The 25,739-nt window shown below is 38.6% G+C and overlaps 1 protein-coding gene across 1 annotated transcript in view; it reads left to right on the top strand.

Annotated features, from left to right (window-relative positions):
• LOC107627035 (proline-rich receptor-like protein kinase PERK9) overlaps positions 1-25,739 on the top strand; it is a 27,602-nt gene that overhangs the window by 270 nt on the left and 1,593 nt on the right. Inside the window, exons 2-3 of the mRNA XM_016329915.1 lie at positions 24,877-25,174; positions 25,665-25,716. Of these exons, the coding sequence (XP_016185401.1) occupies positions 24,877-25,174; positions 25,665-25,716 (350 nt within the window). The remainder of the gene's footprint in view (positions 1-24,876; positions 25,175-25,664; positions 25,717-25,739) is intronic.

Genomic DNA, 25,739 nt, shown 5'->3' with positions numbered 1-25,739 from the left:
ATTTTTTTTAACTATTAAATATTAAACAATATATAATTTCACAACCATTTCAATAAACCTATAATTTTTTAAGACATAAAAAAATTATAATTTCCAAATTCACAAACATTGAAGTTTTTATAATTCTAAATATCTAATAAACATAATCTTTAACTAAATTTTTTGAAACAAAATAATAAAACTAACATTATCCAAAGCAAAACAAACATTATCCAAAACATAAGTCTCTAATAAATCAAACATAGAACATAATTCAAAGTATAACTTAAATAAAAACGAAGAAACAATCCAAATACAAGCACAAATTTTTTTTTACAAAAGTCCTTGACCTAAAAAAAAGGGTCGGCCTGCCGGGGAAACCCTCTCTGCCCGGCCGAAACCCGCCAAAGCCCATGATTTATGCGGTGTAGGTTAGGCAGGTTTTTTTATTATAGTGGTTTCAAATTTTTAGCCCGACTCAACGGGTGTCGGCCCGTTTGCCACCCCTACGAGTGACGGATTCAATGATTCAATAATCCAATTAGAATCGAACCATAATTGAACCGGTTTAATTAATATACAACAAAATTATTAAAAAATATAGAAAAGCTCTACATCCATGTAAAAGTTACATGGATGCTATCCATGTAACTTTCACTCCACGCCCCGATACCCCTGTTTGTTTTACACGCGCCACTTATAACCTATATAACGAATCCTTATTTTGCTTTATCAACGTTTCTCAACGTAAACCTTCTCATACAACGTAAACCTCTTTCACATTCTTCTTTCCTGTTCTCCTTCTTATTCTTTAACCTAATTAAATTTGTTGTTCTCATCTTTCACGCTTCTCTTCTCTGCATTATGGATCTGGATTGATTCAACGTAATTAGCTTCGTCGTTCATCTTCTTCTTCGTTTTCTTCTTCGATCTGCACTTTTGAATTGAAACAATGAATGAATCAACTTCAAATCACTTGAATGACTGGAATTTGGATGATTCTTCTGAAACGCATCAATTTGATGAGGTTTGGATTATTGAATTCTGTATCAAATTTAATGGAATGAAATTGCTAATTTTATTTGAAGTGAAATGAATGGACTAAGGTGATCTACATTTGAATTGAATTCAATTCAATTGATAATATGTAACTGTGAGTAATTGTAAGTCTCAGTAACTGTGAGTAACTCTGAGTAAATTTGAGTAACTTTTCGGTTCGGTAAGTACTAAAGAGGTGGTTCATCACGCTCATGTTTTCGGTTCGGTACGCAGAAAGGAGTCTAACAAAAATTAGACCAATATGTTCTGTTTTCATCCCTTAGCACCATATAATTGTTTCAGTGTAATTAAGATTTCGCTTCACCATAAATAAGATTTCGGTTCACCGTGTAGACCAGCTGTGTTGTGGATGAAAAATTTGTCCCAAAGGTGGGAATGATTTTCAAGACACTAGAAGAAGCTGCAAAGTTCTACAAACATTATTCCAAACTTGCCGGTTTTTCTACCAAAATCAGGAACACGACTCGGGACGGAGACAAGATTAAGAATCAACTAATTGTATGCTTTAGAGAAGGGAGGTGAAAATCAACGATATCTCCAACTTTGAAGACAAATCCTTCAGCTGGGTTAAATTGTCCGGCCAGAATTTATGTACACATAATAAAGAATGTTGGTCTTTGGACAATTTCCAAAGTTATTTTGAATCACTCACATCCTTGTTGTCCAGACCAGGCTGAGATGCTCAAACAACATAGGGAGCTTAGCATGTTCGTGCGTCGCACCATTGAAACCCATGCGGAAGCTGGAATCAGACCGAGCAAAACTTACCAATCATTTGTGGCAGTAGCTGGCAGCCACCGTGAACTAGGTTTTATAGAAAAATATGTAAGGAGTTACATCACAAGGGAAGTATGAAATATTTCCAAAGAAGACGATGCCAAAGAATTTGGGAAGTACCTAGTAAGAATGAAACCTTGTAGGTGATCACTGCATTAAACATGCATTCTGGGCCGATGCAAGAAGCAGGGCTGCATTTGAGTATTTTGGAGACGTGGTTTCATTTGACACCACCTATAACACAAACAGGTATTCAGGTCATTCAAACAATTTTTTAATGTTCAGTTAGTGTATATATTTCGGTTCACCAACTTGTGGTTGTTATTTATGCAGGTACAATTTGGTTTTAGGTTCTTTTTTTGGCGTGAATCACCACGACCAGTCGACACTTCTTGGATGCGCGCTGATGAAAAATGAGGACATTCAATCATTCAAATGGCTATTTAAGTGTTGGCTATGTTGCATGGGAGGGAAGGCACCAAAAGGTATTCTTACCGATCAATGCGCATCAATTCAAAGGGCAATTGAGCTATGCATGCCAACAACAATTCACCGCTGGTGTATCTGGCACATCATGAAAAAGATCCCAAGCAAACTAAATGGCTACAAGGGACACATTGATATTGAACAAGAGATGAGCCATGTTTTTTGAAACTCGTACACAAAAGATGCATTTGACAGAAACTGAAACGATTTCCTCACAAAGTATGGTCTCGGAGGCAACAGGTGGCTTTCAGGTAATTGAGATTTCAATTTGAATTTTTTTTATGGTCATATCTTTTTTTCCCAAAAGCATGCACTGTTTTCGGTTCACCAGACCTTATAGTTTCGGTTTGGTATGCAGAGCTGTACGAGGATCGGCATATATGGATTCCGGTTTACTTGGATCACCACTTTTGGGCCGGGATGAGAAGCACGCAAAGGAACGAGAGTATGCATTCATTTTTCAACAAGTTCATCACACGGAATAGCTCCTTGAGACAATTCGTGAAGCAATACGACAATTGCCTAACAAGTAGAGAGTAAGCAGAGAGAGAATTCGATGCTGCAGATTTTCACACTGTGATACCGTGTGCAACAAAATCAGCAATAGAGGAACAGTTTCAGTGTGTATATACCCATGAGAAGTTCAGGGAAGTTCAAGCTCAATTTAGAGGTAAATTGAATTGTATCACAAGATCAATGCATTCCACCCTAGGTTTCACAACATATGAAGTCATAAAGCAGGTTTCCAACTCCACATTCAACAAGTTTGTCGTCACCTACGACGCAGTATCACAAGATGTAAAGTGCCATTGCTTGCTGTTTGAGTCTAGGGGCATATTATGCCGCCATTCCCTAAGTGTTCTAAGCTTTGAGAGAGTGGATAACGTGACACCGAAATACATATTGGAACGCTGGAGCAAGAACATAAAGAGGAGGCATACACACATCAAGAGCAGCCAAGATGAACCTCTACTAGAGCCAAGAATTAAGAGATTTGATGAATTGGTGTTTCGGTCACACAATATATGTGAATTTGTATCTGAGTCTGAAGAGTTGACCAAAATTTTGCATCGATCATTTGACAAGGTTATGGCGGAGATGGAAGAATATCAAAGGAGAAGGAAAGGAAAAAGTTTGTTAACCCATGAAGAAGCGACCTTAAGCAATGTGAATGACCTTCAAAGCCCACTACGTGTCAAAACAAGAGGTCGTCCCAAGAACAGACTTGGATCAAAACTGAAAAAAAAAGATCTCAAATGCTATGAAGAAAAAGAAAAAGACAGCTCCAAGCGAGGTAAAATTGACTTGCTTTTGATTAGTTAAAATTGAAATGTTCATTTTGCTAATACACAATTATGTCTTTTGTAGTTGAACCTTTTAGACTCCGGATCATCGATTCAGTCAAGCTCCACTCTTTACAATACACCAGATATGAAATTATCCAAGAGAGGATTGTACAAGTTTTAGTTTTTATTAATGTAAATTTTTGTTCACCCATGAGCAAATTTCGGTTCACCATGGTTATAGCAGCTTTAATTTCTGAATGTTAATAGTCTTTAATGAATAGTCACTTTTTTCTGAAATCCTATATTAGTATATGCAGTTTTTTGATACATCTAGTTTATTAATTTCTAAGTTCAATAATTGGAATTTGTTTTTTGGTTCATGGTTTAGAGTTCAGAGTTTAGGGTTTAGGGATTAGGGTTTAGGTTTAAGGTTTAGCGTTTAGAGTTTCAGGGTTTAGGGCTTTAGAGTTTAGGATTTCTGGGTTCAGGGTTCAGTGTACAGGGGTTCAGTGTCTTTCAAACTTTTGGTTAACCCCTTGTATTAATTTCGGTTCACCGTGTTCATTGTTGAGGGTTTATGATTTAGGTGTCTTGGGTTTGCGGTTCAGGGTTCAGGGTTTTAGGGATTTAGGGTTTACAACAGGGGTTCAAGTTTTAGGGTTTAGGGTTTAGGATTTAGCATTCAGGGTTCAGAGTTCAGTGTTCAGGGTTCAGGTTCAGGTTCAGAGTCCATGGTTCGGGTTCAGGGTTTAGGGTTTAGGTTTTAGGGTTTAGGGATTTAGGGTTTATAGGTTCAGGGTTCAGTGTTCAGGGTTCTAGTTTTAGTGTTTAGGTTCAGGGTTCAGGGATCACTGTTTAGGGATTTAGTGTGTTTCTACCTTTTGGTTCGTTCAGTATTGTAATTTCGGTTCACTGTGTTCTTTTGGAGTTCATAATGTATTGGTAATCACCCTGATTTCTTTCACTGTGAACCTGCAACAAAACAGCAGCCAGGCAGTTCCAACAGGTATATAACAAGACAAGGGGTAATCCATCTTAAATCAGTATATACATTAACATTAGATCCATACATTAATATTAACATTTACATTAATGTTAACATATATACATTCAAAAGAAGCAGTGTCTGCTTTTTTATACAAGTTGAACAAAATATTGTTAATTAGAACCATTCAAACTACACTGGTTTTGAGATTCACTTGATATTTCTGAATCCATTGGAACAATTTTTTCTTTTTTCATGAGCCTCTTTTGTCTTGTTCTTTCTGCCAGCGTTATATTGTCAAATTTCGATTCTGATTTGGATTCCAAAAAAGATTCTTGTTCTGAAGAAGAATCCACAATAACAACTTTCTTTTCTTCTTTCTGCCTTTTTCTTTTCTCTTTCCCCTTTATTTGCTTTCTATACAGAAGTCCTTAAAACACAAAATTATTTAGTTATCAGAGTATTTGAAACGAGGAAATACAAAAATAATCAGGTGAATCAAAATGACCACAACCACTCAACCGAATTCAATTATCAAGAAAAATATTCCTGCATGCACAATGCTTCAAATCAACACATTACCATTGTGTCTGTTGCTTCCATAGAAATCTGGTCGAGTATCATCTTCTTTTTCCAATAGGCCACCCACGGTGCTGAGGGAGCATCAAGTCCATCCAAGTGAGGGAACTTAGTTTCATGGAAGTAAATCAGCATCAAAACAAAAACACAGCTCTCAACGGACTATTTCTTCCCCTTTCTCTTGTTTTCGAATCCCTTTCTCAAGAATCTGAGCACATGACATGCCCAATCCCACTGTTGGATGTTGTCCACACAAATGATAGGCGGCTTATGGATCACAGAGGCTATGCTTACCGTCGTCCGCAGCAAGAAGCACTTCTATACAAAGACGACAAAAGTCCTGCGGAATTTTTTCCGGTTCTCCTCCCCTTCAACACTCATATTTAGGATAGACTTTGTCAAAGTTGCCAACGTAACACATTTGAAGCTGTCAAATATTGCCTTGTCTTCCTCATTCAGTTTGCGATAGTCAACCTTTTCAGGAAAATGATCCCCTATAATATTTTAACAGCAACAAATGACCCAAAAAGGTTCAGTTTAATTTTTTATATACCAACAAACAAAAATTAAAGGTAGTTGATGAGCGAATAATTTATACCCTTTTTGGCATTGTTTTTACATAGTTTTTAGTATGTTTTAGTTACTTTTTATTACATTTTTATTAGTTTTTATTCAAAAATCACATTTCTGGACTTTACTATGAGTTTGTGTATTTTTCTATGATTTCAGGTATTTTTTGGCTGAAATTGAGGGACCTGAGCAAAAATCTGATTCAGAGGCTGAAAAAGGACTGCAGATGCTGTTGGATTCTGACCTCCCTGAACTCGAAGTGGATTTTCTAGAGCTACAGAAACCCAATTGGCGCGCTCTCAATTGCGTTGGAAAGTAGACATTCTGGGCTTTCCAACAATATATAATAGTCTATACTTTACTCGAGATTTGATGGCCCAAACTGGCATTCAAAGTCAGACTAAAAATTCTGGCGTAAAACACCCAAACTGGCACCAAAGCTAGCGTTTAACTCCAGCAAAAGCCTAAGCACGAAAAAGCTTCAATGATCAACCCAAGCACACACCAAGTGGGCCCCGAAAGTAGATTTCTGCACTATTTGCACTTAGTTACTCAGTTTCTGTAAATCCTAGGTTACTAGTCTAGTATATAAACTACTTTTAGAGATTTATTTTACGTCTTTTTAGACCAAGCTTTTGTATTTTGACCATCTGAGACAATTGTACACGTTTGGAGGCTGGCCTCACGGCCATGCCTAGACCTTTTTCACTTATGTATTTTCTACGGTGGAGTTTCTACACCCCATAGATTAAGGTGTGGAGCTCTGCTGTTCTTCATGAATTAATACAAGTACTATTGTTTTTCTATTCAATTTACGCCTACTTCTTCTCTAAGATATACTCTCGTACTTAATTCAGTTAAGTCAGAATGAAGGGGTGACCCGTGACAATCACCCAATCTTCGTTACTCGCTTAGCCAAGGTCACGTGCCTGACAACCACAAAGCGATCTACATGATGTTCAACGTAGTCATTGGACGACAGCTGGAGTATATTCTCTTGGGTTTCTAATCTAAGATTAGAACCTTCGTGGTATAGGCTAGAATTATTGGCAGCCATTCCTGGGATCCGGAAAGTCTAAACCTTGTCTGTGGTATTCCGAGTAGGATCTGGGATCCGAAAAGTCTAAACCTTGTCTGTGATATTCTGAGTAGGATCTGGGAAGGGATGACTGTGACGAGCTTCAAACCTGCGAATGTGAGGGCACAAGTGACAGTGTGCAAAAGGACAATGGTCCAATTCCGACGCTAGCGGGAACCGACAGATGATTAGCCATGCGGTGACAGCACATATGGATTTGTTTTCATCCGAGAGGATCATACAGCTTGCCATGGAAGGAGGTAACGCATGGTTGGAAGAAGGCAGTAGGAAAGCAAAAGTTCAGAAGCAACAAAGCATCTCCAGATGCTTATCTGAAATTCCTACCAATGAATTACATAAGTATCTCTATCTTATTTTATATTTTATTTATATTTTAATTATCAAAACCTCATAACCATTTGAATCCGCCTGACTGAGATTTACAAGGATGACCATAGCTTGCTTCAAGCCGACAATCTCCGTGGGATCGACCCTTACTCACGTAAGGTATTACTTGGATGACCCAGTGCACTTGCTGGTTAGTTGTGCGGAGTTGTGACAAAGAGTTGAGATTACATTCATGCGTACCAAGTTTTTGGCGCCGTTTTAGAGATCACAATTTCGTGCACCAAGTTTTTGGCGCCGTTGCCGGGGATTGTTCGAGTTTGGACAACTGACGGTTCATCTTTTTGCTCAGATTAGGTAATTTTATTTTATGTTTAAACTTTTATTTTTATTTTTGAAAAATTCAAAATTTTTTTTAAATAATAGTTTTCGAAAAATTTATATTTTGTTCTTCAGAATTTTTAAGAATGAATTCTAGAGTTTCAGATGATATGTGAAGCCTGGCTGACTGTTAAGCCATGTCTAATCTTTTGGACCGAGGTTTCTACTTATCTTTGCAAGAGCCTTTTGATTCCCATCAATTTGGCTGTTGTATGTAATGCTCTACTGTAGCTTGGCTGGCCATTGGCCATGTCTAATCTTTTGGACCGAAGCTTTCACATAAAGCTTGGCTGGCTATTAAGCCGTGTCTAAATTTTTGGACCGAAGCTTTAGACTAACATTGCATGATTTCTGGAGTTCTTATTAAAAATTTTTGAATTTCTTTACTTTCTTTTTCCAATTAATTTTCGAAAAATTACAAAAAAATTAATAAAATCATAAAAACCAAAAAATATTTTGTGTTTCTTGTTTGAGTCTAGTGTCAAATTTTAAGTTTGGTGTCAATTGCATGTTTTAACTTTTCTTAAAATTTTCGAAAAATATATGCACTATGTTCTTCATTGATCTTCAAGTTGTTCTTGTTGATTTTTCTTATTTGATCTTTAAATTTTCTTGTTTGGTGTCTTTTCTTGTTTTTCATATGCATTTTTGAATTATTAGTGTCTAAAGTTTAAAAATTTTTAAGTTTGGTATCTTTCATGTCTTTCTTTTCTTAAAAATTTTCAAAAATATGTTCTTGATGTTCATCATGATCTTCAAAGTGTTCTTGGTGTTCATCTTGACATTCAAAGTATTCTTGCATGCATTATTAGTTTTGATCTTAAATTTTTATGTTTTGCATCATTTAGTTATTTTTCGCTTTCCTCATTAAAAATTCAAAAATAAAAAATATATTTCCCTTATTTCACTCATAAATTTTGAAAAATTTGAATTGATTTAGTCATAAAGTTTTAAAATTTAATTATTTCTTATTAGTCAAGTCAAATTTTCAATTTAAAAATTCTATCTTTTCAAATTTTTTCAAAAATAAAATCTTTTTCAATTTCCTTCTTAATATTTTCGAAAATTTTAAAATTTGATTTTCAAAATCTTTTTCTTATTTTTATTTCATAATTTTCAAAATTAAAGCTAGCAATTAATATTTTGATTCAAAAATTTGAAGTTGTTACTTGCCTATTAAGAAAGGATCAAACTTTAAATTCTAAAATCATATCTTTTAGTTTCTTGTTAGTCAAGTAATCAACTTTAATTTCAAAAATCAAATCTTTTTAATTTCCTTTTCAAATCTTTTTCAAAATTTAATTTCACTTTTTCTAACTTCTTATCTTTTTAAAATTGATTTTCAAATCTTTTTCAATTAACTACTTGACTTTTTGTTTGATTTTAAAAGTATTCTATTTCAATCATATCTTTTTCAAAACCACCTAACTACTTTTTTCTCTCTAATTTTCGAAAATCCCTTATCACTTTTTCAAATTTTCTTTCAATTAACTAATTATTTTAAATTTTAATTTAAATTTTATTCCTTTTTATAATTTTTGAATTCTAACTAATAATTAAAATAAAAACAAAAATATTTTTTTTCTATCTAATTAAAAAATTTATTCCTCATCTTCTCTCTTCTTCATTCTACTCTTCTATTCTTCTACTCACATAAAGGAATCTCTATACTGTGACATAAAGGATTCCTATTCTTTTCTGTTCTCTTCTTTTTCACATGAGCAGGAGCAAGGATAAGAATATTCTTGTTGAAGCTGATCCGGAACCTGAAAGGACTCTAAAGAGGAAGCTAAGAAAAGCTAAGGCACAACTCTCTGTAGAGGACCTAACAGAACTTTTCAAACAAGAAGAAGCCATGGCAGCCGAAAACAACAACAATGCCAACAATGCAAGGAAGGTGTTTGGTGACTTTACTGCACCTACTCCTGACTTCCATGGGAGAAGCATCTCAATTCCTGCCATTGGAGCAAACAACTTTGAGCTTAAGCCTCAATTAGTTTCTCTAACGCAACAGAATTGCAAGTTTCATGGACTTCCATTGGAAGATCCTCATCAGTTCTTAGCTGAATTCTTGCAAATCTGTGACACTGTCAAGACCAATGGGGTTGATCCCGAGGTCTACAAGCTTATGCTCTTTTCCTTTGCTGTAAGAGACAGAGCTAGAACATGGTTGGATTCACAACCTAAAGAAAGCCTGAACTCTTGGGAAAAGCTAGTCAATGCCTTCTTGGAAAAGTTCTTTCCACCTCAAAAATTGAGCAAGCTTAGAGTGGAAGTCCAAACCTTCAGACAGAAGGAAGGTGAATCCCTCTATGAAGCTTGGGAAAGATACAAGGAATTGATCAGAAGGTATCCTTCTGACATGTTTTCAGAATGGAGCATCATATGTATATTCTATGATGGTCTGTCTGAATTGTCCAAGATGTCATTGGACCACTCTGCTGGAGGATCTCTTCATCTGAAGAAGAAGCCTGCAGAAGCCCAGGAACTCATTGAAATGGTTGCAAATAATCAGTTCATGTACACTTCTGAAAGGAATCCTATGAGTAATGGGACAACTCAGAAGAAATGAATTCTTGAGATTGATACTCTGAATGCAATATTGGCTCAAAACAAAATATTGACTCAGCAAGTCAATATGATTTCTCAGAGTCTATCTGGAATGCAAGTTGCATCAGGCAGTACTAAGGAGGCTTCCTCTGAAGAAGAAGCTTATAACCCTGAGAATCCTGCAATGGCAGAAGTGAATTACATGGGAAATTCCTATGAAAACACTTATAATCCTTCATGGAGGAATCATCCTAATCTCTCATGGAAGGATCAACAAAAGTCTAATCAAGGCTTCAATAATAATAATGGTGGGAGAGCATGATTTGGTAATAACAAACCTTTTCCATCATCTTCTCAGCAATAGACAGATAATTCTAAGCAGAGCCACTCTGACTTAGCAACTGTAGTCTCTGATCTATCTGAGACCACTCTCAGTTTTATGACTGAAGCAAGGTCCTCCATTAGAAATTTGGAGGCACAAGTGGGTCAGTTGAGTAAGAAAGTTACTAAACTCCCTCCCAGTACTCTTCCAAGCAATACAGAAGAGAATCCAAAAAGAGAGTGCAAGGCCATAACTATAACCAACATGGCCGAACCTGGAGAGGAAAAAAAGGAAGTGATTTCCAATGAGGAAGACCTCAAGGGACGTCCACTGGCCACTAAGGAGTTCCCTAATGAGGAACCAAAGGAATCTGAGGCTCATATAGAGACCATAGAGATTTCACTGAACTTACTGTTGCCATTCATGAGCTCTGATGAGTATTCTTCCTCTAAAGAGGATGAAGATATTGCTGAAGAGCAAGTTGCTCAATATCTGGGAGCAATCATGAAGGTGAATGCCAAGCTATTTGGTAATGAGACTTGGGAGGATGAACCCCCATTGCTCATCAATGAACTGAATGATCTGGTTCAACTGAAATTACCTCAGAAGAAACAGGATTCTGGAAAGTTCTTAATACCCTGTATCATAGGCACCATGACCTTTAAGAAGGCCCTGTGTGACCTTGGGTCAAGTATAAACCTCATGCCCCTCTCTGTAATGGAGAAACTAGGGATCTTTGAGGTGCAAACTGCAAAAATCTCACTAGAGATGGCAGACAATTCAAGGAAACAGGTTTATGGACTAGTAGAGGATGTCTTAGTGAAGGTTAAAGGCCTGTACATCCCTGCTGATTTCATAATCCTAGACACTGGGAAGGATGAGGATGAATCCATCATCCTAGGAAGACCCTTCCTAGCCACAGCAAGAGCTGTGATTGATGTGGACAGAGGAGAGCTAGTCCTTCAAATGAATAAGGACTACCTTGTGTTTAAGGCTCAAGGATCTTCTTCTGTAACTATGGAGAGGAAGCATGAAAAGCTTCTCTCAATACAGAGTCAACTAGAGCCCCCACACTCAACTTCTAAGTTTGGTGTTGGGAGGCCATCATCAAGCTCTGAGTCTCTGTGAAGCTCTCTAAGAGCTCACTGTCAAGCTATTGACATTAAAGAAGCGCTTATTGGGAGGCAACCCAATGTTATTTAATTATATTTATTTTATTTTCCATTGCTATTTTATGTTTTCTTTAGGTTGATGATCATGTGAAGTCACAAAAACAATTGAAAAATCAAAAACAGAATGAAAAATGGCATTAAAAACAGCACACCCTGGAGGACAGGCTTATTGGCGTTTAAACGCCAGAATGGGCAGCACTCTGGGCGTTTAATGCCAGAAAGGGCTGTCTGGCATCTGGCTGGCGTTAAACGCCAGAAATGGGCATCTGGTTGGCGTTTAACGCCAGAAATGGGCAGCAGACTGGCATTTAACGCCAGGAAAGGTAGCAGAGCTGGCGTTAAACGCCAGGATTGGCACAGAATGGACATTTAAACGCCAGAATGGTGCAGGGACTCAAATTCCTTGACACCTCAGGATCTGTGGACCCTATAGGATCCCCGCCTACCCCACCTCTTCTTCTCTCCTCTTCACACCTTTCCATAACACTCTTCCCCAAATACCATTGACCAATCCCATCAAAACCTCTTCCCCAAATACCCTTCACCTATCAAATCTTACCCTCTTCCCCATATTCTCTTCACCACTCACATCCATCCATCATTAAACCCCACCTACCTCACGATTCAAATTCAAACCATTTCCCTCCCAAACCCACCCACACATGGCGAAATACCCTCTCTCCCTTACCCTATAAATACCCCTCCTTACCACCTTCATTTTCACACAACACACCCACTACTACCCCCTTGGCCGAACCCTCCACTCAATTCCATCTCCTCCATTTCTTCTTCTTCTACCCCTTTCTTTCTTCTTTTGCTCGAGGACGAGCAAATCTTCTAAGTTTGGTGTGGGAAAAGCTAAAGCTTTTTGTTTTTCCATAACCATCAATGGCACCTAAGGCCGAAGAAACCTCTAGAAAGAGGAAAGGGAAGGCAATAACTTCCATCTCCGAGTCATGGGAGATGGAGAGATTCATCTCAAAGGTCCATCAAGACCACTTCTATGAAGTTGTGGCCAAGAAAAAAGTGATCCCCGAGGTCCCCTTCAAGCTCAAAAAGAGTGAATATCCAAAGATCTGACATAAGATTCAAAGAAGAGATTGGGAAACTCTTACCAACCCCATTCAACAAGTCGGAATCTTAATGGTTCAAGAGTTCTATGCTAATGCATGGATCACTAAGAACCATGATCAAAGTGTGAACCCGAACCCAAAGAATTGGCTCATGATGAGCGGATAATTTATACGCTTTTTGACATTGTTTTTAGTATGTTTTTAGTAGGATCTAGTTACTTTTAGGGATGTTTTTAATATTGACTGAGATTTACAAGGTGACCATAGCTTGCTTCATACCAACAATCTCCGTGGGATTCGACCCTTACTCACATAAGGTATTACTTGGACGACCCAGTGCACTTGCTGGTTAGTTGTATCGAAGTTGTGACAGACAATAAAACTAGATCAGAGTATCTGGCCTAAGAAGCCATTACCAGAAATCACAATTTCGTGCACCAAGTTTTTGGCGCCGTTGCCGGGGATTGTTTGAGTTTGGACAACTGACGGTTCATCTTGTTGCTCAGATTAGGTAATTTTTATTTTATTTTCAAAAAAATTTTTCAAAAAAAAAAAAAATTTCTAAAATTTTCTCATCTGTTTTCGAAAATTTATAAAAATGTTTTCAAAAATAAATTATTCTATGGCTTCAAAAAATTTTTAAGAATGAATTCTAGTGTTTCATGAAATATGTTGAATCATATCTGGCTGTAAAGCCATACCCAAACTACTTTGGGATTGGTATTCAACTAATCACTCCAGCCCATGTAATTATATGTTGCAGCCTGGCTGGCTGTAAAGCCATGACTAATTCCTGGACTGAAGCTTTAGACTAACATGGCAAGATTCCTGGAATTCATATTAAAAATTTTGGAATCCTTTCTTTTTCATATAATTTTCGAAAAATATAAAATAAAAATCCAAAAAAATTAGAAAATCATAAAAATAAAAAATATTTTGTGTTTCTTGTTTGAGTCTTGAGTCACATTATAAGTTTGGTGTCACTTGCATATGCATCTTGCATTTTTCGATGCTGGGCATTAGTGACAGACGCAAAAGGAGGGTGAATCCTATTCCAGCATGATCGGGAACCGACAGATGAATAGCCGTGCTGTGACAGGGTGCGTGAGCATATTATTCACTGAGAGGAGGGGATGTAGCCACTGACAACGGTGATGCCCTTGCATAAAGCCAGCCATGGAAAGGAGTAAGACTGATTGGATGAAGATAGCAGGAAAGCAGAGGTTCAGAGGAACGAAAGCATCTCCATTCGCTTATCTGAAATTCCTACCAATGATTTACATAAGTATTTCTATCCCTATTTTATTAATTAATATTCGAAAACCACATAACTGATTTATATCCGCCTGACTGAGATTTACAAGGTGACCATAGCTTGCTTCATACCAACAATCTCCGTGGGATTCGACCCTTACTCACGTAAGGTATTACTTGGACGACCCAGTGCACTTGCTGGTTAGTTGTATCGAAGTTATGACAGACAATAAAACTAGATCAGAGTATCTGGCCTAAGAAGCCATTACCAGAAATCACAATTTCGTGCACCAGCTCACAATGGTTCGGGGGAATTACTTGGATTTTAGTCCGAAAAATGTGAGGTTGGCATTCAACTTGCCAATGATGCAAGGAGATCCTCACCTTTTCACTAGAAGGGTCAACTTTGACCAAAGGTTGGACGAAGTCCTTAGTGACATTTGTGTGGAATAAGCTCAATGGAAGAGAGACTCAAGAGGCAAGCCGGTTCAACTAAGAAGGCTTAACCTCAAGCCCGTAGCTAGGGGATGGTTAGAATTCATTCAACGCTTTATCATTCTTACTAGCAACCGGTCTGAAGTTACTGTAGACCGAGCTATCATGATCCATAGCATCATGAATGGAGAGGAAGTAGAAGTTCATGAGATCATATCCCTAGAACTCTACAAGGTGGCGGACAAGTCTTCTAGTTTGGCAAGGTTAGCCTTCCCTCATCTCATTTGTCACCTTTGCAATTCAGTTGGAATTGTCATAGAGGAAGACACCCTCATTGAAGAGGACAAGCTCATCACTAAGAAAAGGATGGAGCAAACAAGAGAGCCCACTCATGGACCTCAACAAGAGCATGAGGAAATTCGTCATCATGAAATCCCTGAGATGCCTCAAGGGATGCACTTTCCTCCACAAAACTATTGGGAGCAAATCAACACCTCCCTAGGAGAATTGAGTTCCAACATGGGACAACTAAGGGTGGAGCACCAAGAGCATTCCATCCTCCTCCATGAAATTAGAGAAGACCAAAGAGCCATGAGGGAGGAGCAACAAAAGTAAGGAAGAGACATAGAGGAGCTAAAGCACTCCATAAGATCTTCAAGAGGAAGAACAAGCCGCCATCACTAAGGTGGACCTGTTCTTTAATTTCCTTATTCTTTATTTTCTATTTTTCGGTTCCTATGCTTTATGTTTTGTCTATGTTTGTGTCTTTATTACATGATCATTAGTGTCTAATATCTATGTCTTAAAGCTATGAATGTCCTATGAATCCTTCACCTGTCTTAAATGAAAAATATTTTTAATTGAAAAGAACAAGAAATACAGGTTTCAAATTCTATCTTGAAATTAGTTTAATTATCTTGATGTGGTGGCAATGCTTTTTGTTTTCTGAATGAATGCTTGAACAGTGCATATTTTTGAATTTGTTGTTTATGAATGTTAAAATTGTTGGCTCTTAAAAGAATGATGAAAAAGGATAAATGTTATTTGATAATCTGAAAAATCATAAAATTGATTCTTGAAGCAAGAAAAAGTAGTGAATAGACAAAGCTTGCGAAAAATATAAATGAAAAAAAAATGGCAAAAAAAAAGAGAGAAAGAAAAAGAAAAAGCAAGCAGAAAAAGCCAATAGCCCTTTAAACCAAAATGCAAGGGTAATAAAAAAGATCCAAGGCTTTGAGCATTAATGGATAGGAGGGCCCACAGGAATAAAATACTGGCCTAAGCGGCTAAACCAAGCTGTCCCTAACCATGTGCTTGTGGCGTGAAGGTGTCAAGTGAAAAGCTTGAGACTGAGCGGTTAAAGTCGTGGTCCAAAGCAAAAAGAGTGTGCTTAAGAGCTCTGGACACCTCTAACTGGAGACTCTAGCAAAGCTGAGTCACAATCTGAAAAGGTTCACCCAGTTATGTGTCTGTAGCATTTATGTATCCGGTGGTAATACTGGAAAACAAAATGCTTAGGGTCACGACCAAGATTCATAAAGTAGCTGTGTTCAAGAATCAACATACTGAAATAGGAGAATCAATAACACTATCTGAATTCTAAGTTCCTATAGATGTCAATCATTCTGAACTTCAAAGGATAAAGTGAGATGCCAAAACTGTTCAGAAGCAAAAAGACTACAAGTCCCGCTCATCTAATTGGAACTAAGTTCATTGATAAGTTTGGAATTCATTGTATATTCTCTTCTTTTTATCCTATTTTGTTTTTAGTTGCTTGGGGACAAGCAACAATTTAAGTTTGGTGTTGTGATGAGCGGATAATTTATACCCTTTTTGGCATTGTTTTTACATACTTTTTAGTATGTTTTAGTTACTTTTTATTACATTTTTATTAGTTTTTATTCAAAAATCACATTTCTGGACTTTACTATGAGTTTGTGTGGTTTTTTGTGATTTCAGGTATTTTCTGGCTGAAATTGAGGGATCTGAGCAAAAATCTTATTCAGAGGCTGAAAAAGGACTGCAGATGTTGTTGGATTCTGACCTCCCTGCACTCGAAGTGGATTTTCTAGAGCTACAGAAACCCAATTGGCGCGCTCTCAATTGCGTTGGAAATTAGACATCCTGGGATTTCCCGCAATATATAATAGTCTATACTTTGCCTGAGATTTTATGGCCCAAACTGGCGTTCAAAGTCAGCCTAAAAATTCTGGCGTAAAACGCCCAAACTGGCACCAAAGCTAGCGTTTAACTCCAGGAAAAGCCTAAGCATGAAAAAGCTTCAATGCTCAGCCCAAGCACACACCAAGTGGGCCCCAGAAGTGGATTTTTGCACTATCTACACTTAGTTACTCAGTTTCTGTAAACCCTAGGTTACTAGTCTAGTATATAAACTACTTTTAGAGATTTATTTTACGTCTTTTTAGACCAAGCTTTTGTCTTTTGACCATCTGAGACAATTGTACACGTTTGGAGGCTGGCCTCACGGCCATGCCTAGACCTTTTTCACTTATGTATTTTCTACGGTGGAGTTTCTACACCCCATAGATTAAGGTGTGGAGCTCTGCTGTTCTTCATGAATTAATACAAGTACTATTGTTTTTCTATTCAATTTACGCCTACTTCTTCTCCAAGATATACTCTCGTACTTAATTCAGTTACGTAAGAATGAAGGGGTGACCCGTGACAATCACCCAATCTTCGTTACTCGCTTAGCCAAGGTCGCGTGCCTGACAACCACAAAGCGATCTACATGATGTTCAACGTAGTCATTGGACGACAGCTGGAGTATATTCTCTTGGGTTTCTAATCTAAGATTAGAACCTTCGTGGTATAGGCTAGAATTATTGGCAGCCATTCCTGGGATCCGGAAAGTCTAAACCTTGTCTGTGGTATTCCGAGTAGGATCTGGGATCCGAAAAGTCTAAACCTTGTCTGTGGTATTCTGAGTAGGATCTGGGAAGGGATGACTGTGACGAGCTTCAAACCTGCGAATGTGAGGGCACAAGTGACAGTGTGCAAAAGGACAATGGTCCTATTCCGACGCTAGCGGGAACCGACAGATGATTAGTCATGCGGTGACAGCACATATGGATTTGTTTTCATCCGAGAGGATCATACAGCTTGCCATGGAAGGAGGTAACGCATGGTTGGAAGAAGGCAGTAGGAAAGCAGAAGTTCAGAAGCAACAAAGCATCTCCAGATGCTTATCTGAAATTCCTACCAATGAATTACATAAGTATCTATATCTTATTTTATATTTTATTTATATTTTAATTATCAAAACCTCATAACCATTTGAATCCGCCTGACTGAGATTTACAAGGATGACCATAGCTTGCTTCAAGCTGACAATCTCCGTGGGATCGACCCTTACTCACGTAATGTATTACTTGGACGACCCAGTGCACTTACTGGTTAGTTGTGCGGAGTTGTGACAAAGAGTTGAGATTACATTCGTGCGTACCAAGTTTTTGGCGCCGTTTTAGAGATCACAATTTCGTGCACCAGTAGCAATGAACCAAGATTAAAGGAAGCAGTGAACTGAAATATAAGGGAGCAATGAACCAAAAATAAGCAAAAAGTTGAATGTGTATTACCGCTGTGGCTTATCCCCAGTGTAGCTGCTACCTTGGTAGGTGTTATGTATATTTTTCCATGGAGAGTTTTCAGGCAACCATGATACTCATCATAGCAATCAATCAATTCTCTTAAGATGTCGTGAGATACCTTCATTTATGGAACATGTGCGAGGGCACCGAATCCAATTTCTTCAACTATATCTTTCTTCTCTTGACTCATATTCTTGAACACTATTGCTAAATGATAGTATTTCTCCATCCAAAAGAAGTACTGAACAGAGTAACAACCAATTTCAAAATCCTAATTACCCTATCCACTGAACTGATTGAAAATAACAACAAATTTCAATTCCAAGCCCTAGTTATACTGTAAAAATGCATTCACAATAGTTTGATCTTATAAACGAAGCAAATCAATCCAGTAAACCTAACATGCAACTAGGAGAAACGCGACATTGCAAGGTTTCAAGTGAACAATAGTTTTCTCATACCTTTGGTAGTCTCTATTGCTATTTTTGTTCGTTTGTGGTTGTTAATTGCTAAATCTTCTAGCTATTCTTCTACAGTAGTGTTTTTTTGCAGAGAACGTGACTGAAATTTGAGTGATTTTGAGAGAGATTTGAAGCGAAGGATAGGTTTTGTGCGTTTTGAAGAAGAATTTTGTTTTTTTATAATGAAGCGCGTGGAAGTCAAGTTTATTTTAGTGACATTGGAGGCGGGTAAATTTATCTGGGCGTGGGTTGATAAACTACTATTTTATGGTTTATATTGTGTTTAATTGTATGGTTTTATCATAATCCTGACCCACTTATTCATTAATATAGCATGCATTTATATTTCCTTCCTAAAATTATTACATGAGTGAAAACTGCTTCCTAGAGACTTTTAATTATACATTTTACTTCTCCTTTATTCCATTCGATGCTGTGATCTGTATGTTAAGCGTTTCAGGCTTTATAGGGCAAGAATGAGCTAGAGATTGGAAAGGAAGCTAGCAAAAATGGAAGGAACACAAGAAATTGAGGAGATGACCAGCGAGAAGCGACGCGGCCGCATGGACGACGCGACCACACGGAGAAGATCAAATCACAGTGACGCGGCCGCATGGATGATGTGACCGCGCGAAATGGAAAAGCACGAGTGACGCGGAGGCGTGGACGACGCGTCCGCGTGGCAAAGCAGAAATGCGAATGACGCGTCCGCATGAGCAACGCGATCGCGTGACGTGCGCGATCTGCATAATTTACAGATTCGCTGGGGGTGATTTCGGGCCCTATTTTGACCCAGTTTTGGCCCGGAACAGCAGACTAGAGCCAGAGAACAAGCAGAAACCAAAGACAACATTCATTCTACACAGTTTTTAGTTTTAGATCTAGTTTTGCTTCTCCCCTAGGTTTTCTCTCTACACATTCATAGTTCTTAGGATTTTTAGTTTCTCTAGCTTTTTGCATTGGGATATTGAGAAGAGTTATTACCTCATCAAGACTTCGTCATTCTAGTTCGTTTTCTTTACTTGGCTTACTCTTCCATGTTCCTTGCTTTGTTTAATTTTACCATTGGAATATTTTTAGGATTATGTAATACAAGGATCACTTTTATTTTTAATTGATTATTTTTAATTTTTATTTACAATGCCTTTCTTTAATTCCTTTTCATATACTATGAATTTCACCTTTACAATGAGTGAGTAGTTCCCTAACTTGATGGGGAGTTGATTGAAAGGAACCCTTGAGTTGGAAGGTTCAAGAGAAAGGTTGTAATTGGGTTATTGTTGGATTGCTCTCTAATTCCTGACACCAACCCTCCCCAGAGTGGATTGGGACTTGTGAATAGAACAGCACTCCAACTTGTTTTATCTCCCCTTACTTAGTAAAGGATAACTAAACAAAATAACTCTCAATTGTCAACTAATCTTAAGAATGTTCCATCAAGAATAGGGCTTCCATGTAATCAACTCCCAGTCAAGGCTTTTATTTACATTATTCAATTTCATCAATTTAATTTCCTGTTTACTCAACTCAACCCTTTTCAAAAACATCTGATTAATAAAATAGCACCCTTTCCTGCAACTCGTTGGGAGACGACCTGGGATTCATACTCCCAGTATTTTAAATTTCAATTTTCTGTGACACCTTTCTAAATTGAGCGGTGGATTTCTGGCGAGTTAAGAACTATACTTGCAACGCATATATTCTAATACTTTTTAATTCACCAATTTCTGCCCGCATTAATTTTTGGCGTCGTTGCCGCGGAGTTGCAATAGAGTGCTAAAGTTATTAATTAGAATTTATTTATTTGCATCAATTTTATTTTGCTACTATGAGCTGCCTGTTTCTTTCGTCAAATGACGCGTTCACTTCCTGATCTGCGCTTGCTAATATTCGATCCTGAAATTGAAAGGACTATTTCACGAATAAGGCGAGCTCGGCGTCGGTTAGTCCGCTCTGAGGGCGGATCTGAAAGTGAACTTGAGGAAGAAACCAGCTCCCGTTCTACTGATTTGGTTGATTCACGTGCAGACAACATGGCAGAACCTAGGAGAGTTACCATCTAGGAGGAAGGAGCCCCTAATTTTACAATGCAACCGTTTCAAGTGCATCACCCAGCGATGGCTACAGATTTTGAAATAAAGACCGCACTGCTCAATTTGTTGCCCAAGTTTCATGGCTTACCTGCTCAAGAGCCTATCAAGCACCTGAGAGATTTCCAGGCAGCCTGTTCTACTGTCAGGCGAGATGGTACAGATGAAACTTCAATTTTGCTGAAAGCTTTCCCATTTTCTCTTGAGGGAAAAGCAAGAGAGTGGTACTACACTCAACCCCTAGAAAATGTATCCAACTGGGATACGCTCAGAAAAGAGTTTTTGGAGAAATTCTTTCCATCTGAAGTTACTAATAAACTAAGGAAAGATATTTCCACTATTGTTCAAGATGACAACGAGACTCTCTTTGAATATTGGGAGCACTTCAATAATCTTCTGGAAGCATGCCCCCACCACATGATTGATAAGATAGTGTTACCCAGTTATGTCACACAGGGCATGAGGCCCCAAGATAAAACCACATTGGAAAGTGCTAGCAATGGGTCTATGAAGAAGTACAAGACCACTAATGAGGCATGGCAATTGATCAGCGACTTAGCTGAATCTACTAGGAACCATAGACAGAAGCAAGGCCGTTCAAAAGCCATTGCAAAAGTATCCTCTAGCAGAGAGACTGCTGCTCTAATTCAGAGTATCTGTGAGATGACTGACAAACCCCAATTTGACGGTTTGTTTTGCATTGAATTTGGAGTATTTTGATAACCTTTTGTCACATTTAGCCTAAGAATTAGCATGGTTTTGTTATCTCTTCCATAATTGTGCTTAAGTGTAAAAACATGCTTTTAAGCCTTATTTTGATGAATTCTAGTTTCTGTTTGATTCCATAAGATGCCTTGATGTGTTTGCTAGTAAGTCCAGGATTGAAATAGGCTAGGCATGGATCAAAGGAAGCAAGGAAAGAAGCATACAAGCGGAGAGAAGCATAAAAAGTCAAAGAAGCAAAGACAGCCATGCACGCGCACGCGCACAAGGCGCTCACGCGCACATTGCAGAATCGACTAGGGACGCGCACGCGTACCATGCGCGCACGCGCCGATGATGGCACATGACCTCATTAATGCAACACGTGCCTAGCGATTTGAGAGGGTTTCTGAACCCATTTTTGGCGCCAAATTGCTAAGGGAAAGGAATAAAAGGATGAAGGATTAGGGGGAAGACATCAATCATTACTATAACATCACTTCCAACTAACTAATCACTTTAGTTTTAGGGTTTTAGAGAGAGAAGCTCTCACTTCTCTCTAGAATTAGGATTAGGATTAGGTTTAGTTCTTAGGATAATTGTGATTTCCTTGATTGTTGTTGTTAATTCTTTACATTCAATTGTAGTTAGAATTCATTCTTGTTGTGATTGACTATACTTTTCTTTTGTGCCTTCCAAGTGTTTGATTAAATGCTTGGAAGAATGTTAGACTAGAGTTTTATGTTCTTGGCTTGAGAAGGTAACTTAGGATTTTTTGAGTCACTAGTGTCCAATTGATTGATAGTTGATAGCCATTAACTCTAGCCTTCATTAATCCAATTAGTGGAAAGCTAGGACTTATGGACTAGGATTGATATAACTCACTTGACTTTCCTTTGTTAATCGATTTAAGGATGACTAAGTGGGATTAATCCTTGCAACTACCATACTTGTGGCTAGTGATAATGATGAAGACCCTTGACAACCAAACCTTGCCAAGACCATTTTGTGAATAAAGTTTTCCTACCATTTACTATTCACATTCCTCATCCAAAACCCCAAAATAAACAAGTCCATAACCAATAACAAGAACACTACCCTGCAAGTCCTTTGAGAGACGACCCGAGGTTTAAATACTTCGGTTTATAGATTTTAGGGGTTTGTACTTGTGACAAACAAATTTTTGCATGAAAGGATTATTGTTGGTTTAGAGACTATACTTCAACGAGATTTCATTTGTGAAATTCTAAACCGTCAAAAATCTGTTCATCAAAATGGCGCCGTTGCCGGGGAATTGCAATGGTGTTATGTTATTGGTTATTGTACATATGTGAATATTGTAAATAGGTTTATCTTTTGTTGTTTCTTAATTTTTGTTAGTTTTATTTTGTTCTCTCATTATGAATTCTCACCACTTTGGCTTTGAGTTTGGTTCTAAGTGTGTTGTAGGAAATGTGGACTTTAATGGCAACATGTACCATGGATGAAACCAACAAAGATGGGAAGAGCCTCAAGGAATTGATCACTCCTATTGGCAACAACCTCCGGATACTTATAGGTATAATTTCCATCCTAATGCATGCCAACTTAGCGGCTATGATGATTCTTTTTGTGACACTCAACAACCACCATCATATGCCTATGAATCTCATCCTCAACATGAACCTCAACCATTCTCACAAGCCTTTCATCACCAAACACCACCCTATGATCCATATCCGTCATATAACCAATCATCCACACCATATCCTTATGGCCATTATGAGCAAGAACCCTTAGAACCACCACCCTATCAAGATCACTACCAAGAACCACCTCAAATCTCACCATCTCCATACCTTTACCAAGAAGAACCACCTTCCTACCATGAACCCTCTCTCCAAAATAATGAACCTTCCTATTCACCCCAAGCCCCAATAGACGATCCTCTCATCTTGTTACTTCAAGGATAAGAAGCCATGAAGCGGGATACACTTGAGTTTGTGACCAATTTGACCAAGGTGGTGCACACTTTAGCCCACCAATGTCTGAATACTCAAGGTACTTCTGTGACCACATGTGAAAAGTCAAAAGAAGAGCAAAGCGCATGAAGGAGAAATTGGAAAATTCAGTGGAGAAGGAGGAGTCAAATTTCGTATTGGAGCAACTAGAGGAACCTATAATCATTGTAGAAAAGGAAGAAGTGGTTGAAGATTTAGGAGATGTTGAAAGTCCATGGGAATGTAGCATCATGAAGAACTCTTCCACGAAGCTTGATATTGATGTTGAGGAGTGTGCGCAACCTCCAAGACATATCATCGTTGGAGACTTGGAAGAGGTTTATCAAGAAATGGATTCAATCATAGATGAATTGCTCTCTACAATGGAATCCTCACCCGTTGGACATGGAGTTGAAATTATAGAAGAGTGTGCACAACCTCCCAAGGAAGATGAGAAGGGCATGGTGTATATTGAAATTGAAGGATATGAAGAGGTTGATCAAGAGATGACCTCATTCATCAATGAATTTCTATCCAAAATTGAATCGCCTCTCATTAAACAAGACGAAGTTCTTGAAGATAACACCAAGCCAAGAAAAAGGGAAAAGGTTGAAATTGAAGAAATTTGTCAAGAGGTGGAAATACACAAAGAAGAGCACAAGGAAGTAGACCTTGCATTGTCTAAGTGTGGGGAAGCCCCTCTTCCCAAGTCACCATTCAATACAACATTCAAGTGGGTAAAACTCTTATCTCTTAGCTTTAATTTCTCACTTGAATATGGTTTAATTGAAAATGATGGTCAACTTAGAGCTCTTTGTGGAGTTAAAAGTATAGGAGAGTTGTGCAGTGGTTGGAAACATCATTCTAAGCTCATGATGGTTGTAAGCTCAACATTCAAGAACAATGGTTGGTGTAGAACCAAATTGCATGGGTCTAGGAAGTTGTTTGGAAGCTTCTTTGAGAATTCTACATGTCAACCACCCGGAAAGAAAATGTATGAAGATCGAATCGACGATGGGTGTGAAGATAAGATATGGGATCCCGCTTCGCTATGTAAAGACCAACTATGGGGACTCATATCTTGGGTAGAACTTTGCCCAAGTTTGATGAATATGGTTGGAAATTCTGTCAACCGACTGAGGAGCAAAGATCCTTGGAGATTCAAGGATGAGTACAAACATAAGCCACCATGACAATAAGCATCTCAAAATGTCCAACTTAAGGACTTAAACTAAAAGTGCTAGGTGGGAGACACCCCACCATGGTAAACTCTTTCCATTCCCTTTTAAATTTGCCTAATAAGTGATTTGAGTTACCATTGTAGGTAGATGTTTCATACAAACTTGTTTGTACAATTTAATTGTTAGCTTAGTCACATGCATGTTGTGTTTAGTAGTAGATGAATAATATCAAAAATTGCATTTTGCGTTGGGCCAACTCTAAGCCCCTGGCCCAACTCCATGCACGCGTGCGCGCACGGTACGCGCACGCGCCCTTTCCCATTTCTGCTCATCCCCGCTTAAGCGCGTTGTACGCGCACGCGTAGGGTCCACATTCTCTCAATGGGCGCGGACGCACAAGGTGCGCGTGCGCGCCAATTCAAAAATAGGGATAACCCTAGCTCGCGAAACACACTGCGCAGTCGCGCACCCCAACCTCCAACCTCATCTTCTTCTTCTCCTCGCCCCAACTGTCATCGCAGCAGCAACACCGGCCGCCGCCGCGCCATCTTCACCGCCGGCGACTCACCCTCCCTCCTCATCACCTTCTCTTCCCCCTCTCACCACCACCCATTCTCTCTCTCTCTCTCACTCCTCTCTTCCTCCTCCCGGCCGAACTCCCACCGCGCCACCGTCTCCGCCTCCGCGCCACCATCACTGCCTTCCTCTCTCTCTCTTCCCTTCTCTCTTACTCCTCTGACCGACTCACCCTCTCACCATCGCCGTCCCTCCGCCCTTCGGTTTCTCGAACCACCGCGCCACCGTTCAACGGCGGTGCCAGTCTGTCTCCGCTGCCCTTGCCCTATCGTAGTCCCCACTGTCCATTTTCAGTTTTTCCCGGCTCCCAGGTTCCTGCTCCATTTCTGTTAATTCTTTTCTATTTTTCCTTTTTATTTGTTCATTCATGTTCGTTCCTAGAATTGCATGTTAGTTAGATAAATTCAAATGTTGTATGTTAGGATTAGTTAGAAATACTTGCGGTTAGGTAGCTAGGACTGGATAGAGGATTCTAGGCCTGATAAGTGCTCCGTATGTGCTTACTTGCTGTTTGTCTCTCTGAATGTTGTATGCTGATTTTGGATTGTTTTTATGCATTCCTTGTCGACTGAATGTCATACAACCACTGCTTTGCCTAATTGATGTTGTTTTCCATGCCAATTATGCTATTTTGCTATCCGGGAACGTCCAATTTTAAGCCGGAATGCTGCCCGATTTTCAAGGAAATTAGTTTCATTTTGACCTCAAGGAAATTTTTTGACCTTTATTTCAGTTTTGGGCAAATTTCCGTTCCCTTTTTGACTTCCCGGATTTGCACAATCATCGTGAACATGAAACATGAACCCTC

The sequence above is a fragment of the Arachis ipaensis genome, chromosome B02, assembly GCF_000816755.2.
Source record: "Arachis ipaensis cultivar K30076 chromosome B02, Araip1.1, whole genome shotgun sequence".
NCBI lineage: Eukaryota > Viridiplantae > Streptophyta > Magnoliopsida > Fabales > Fabaceae > Arachis > Arachis ipaensis.
This window is presented reverse-complemented; position numbering and strand designations above follow the sequence as displayed.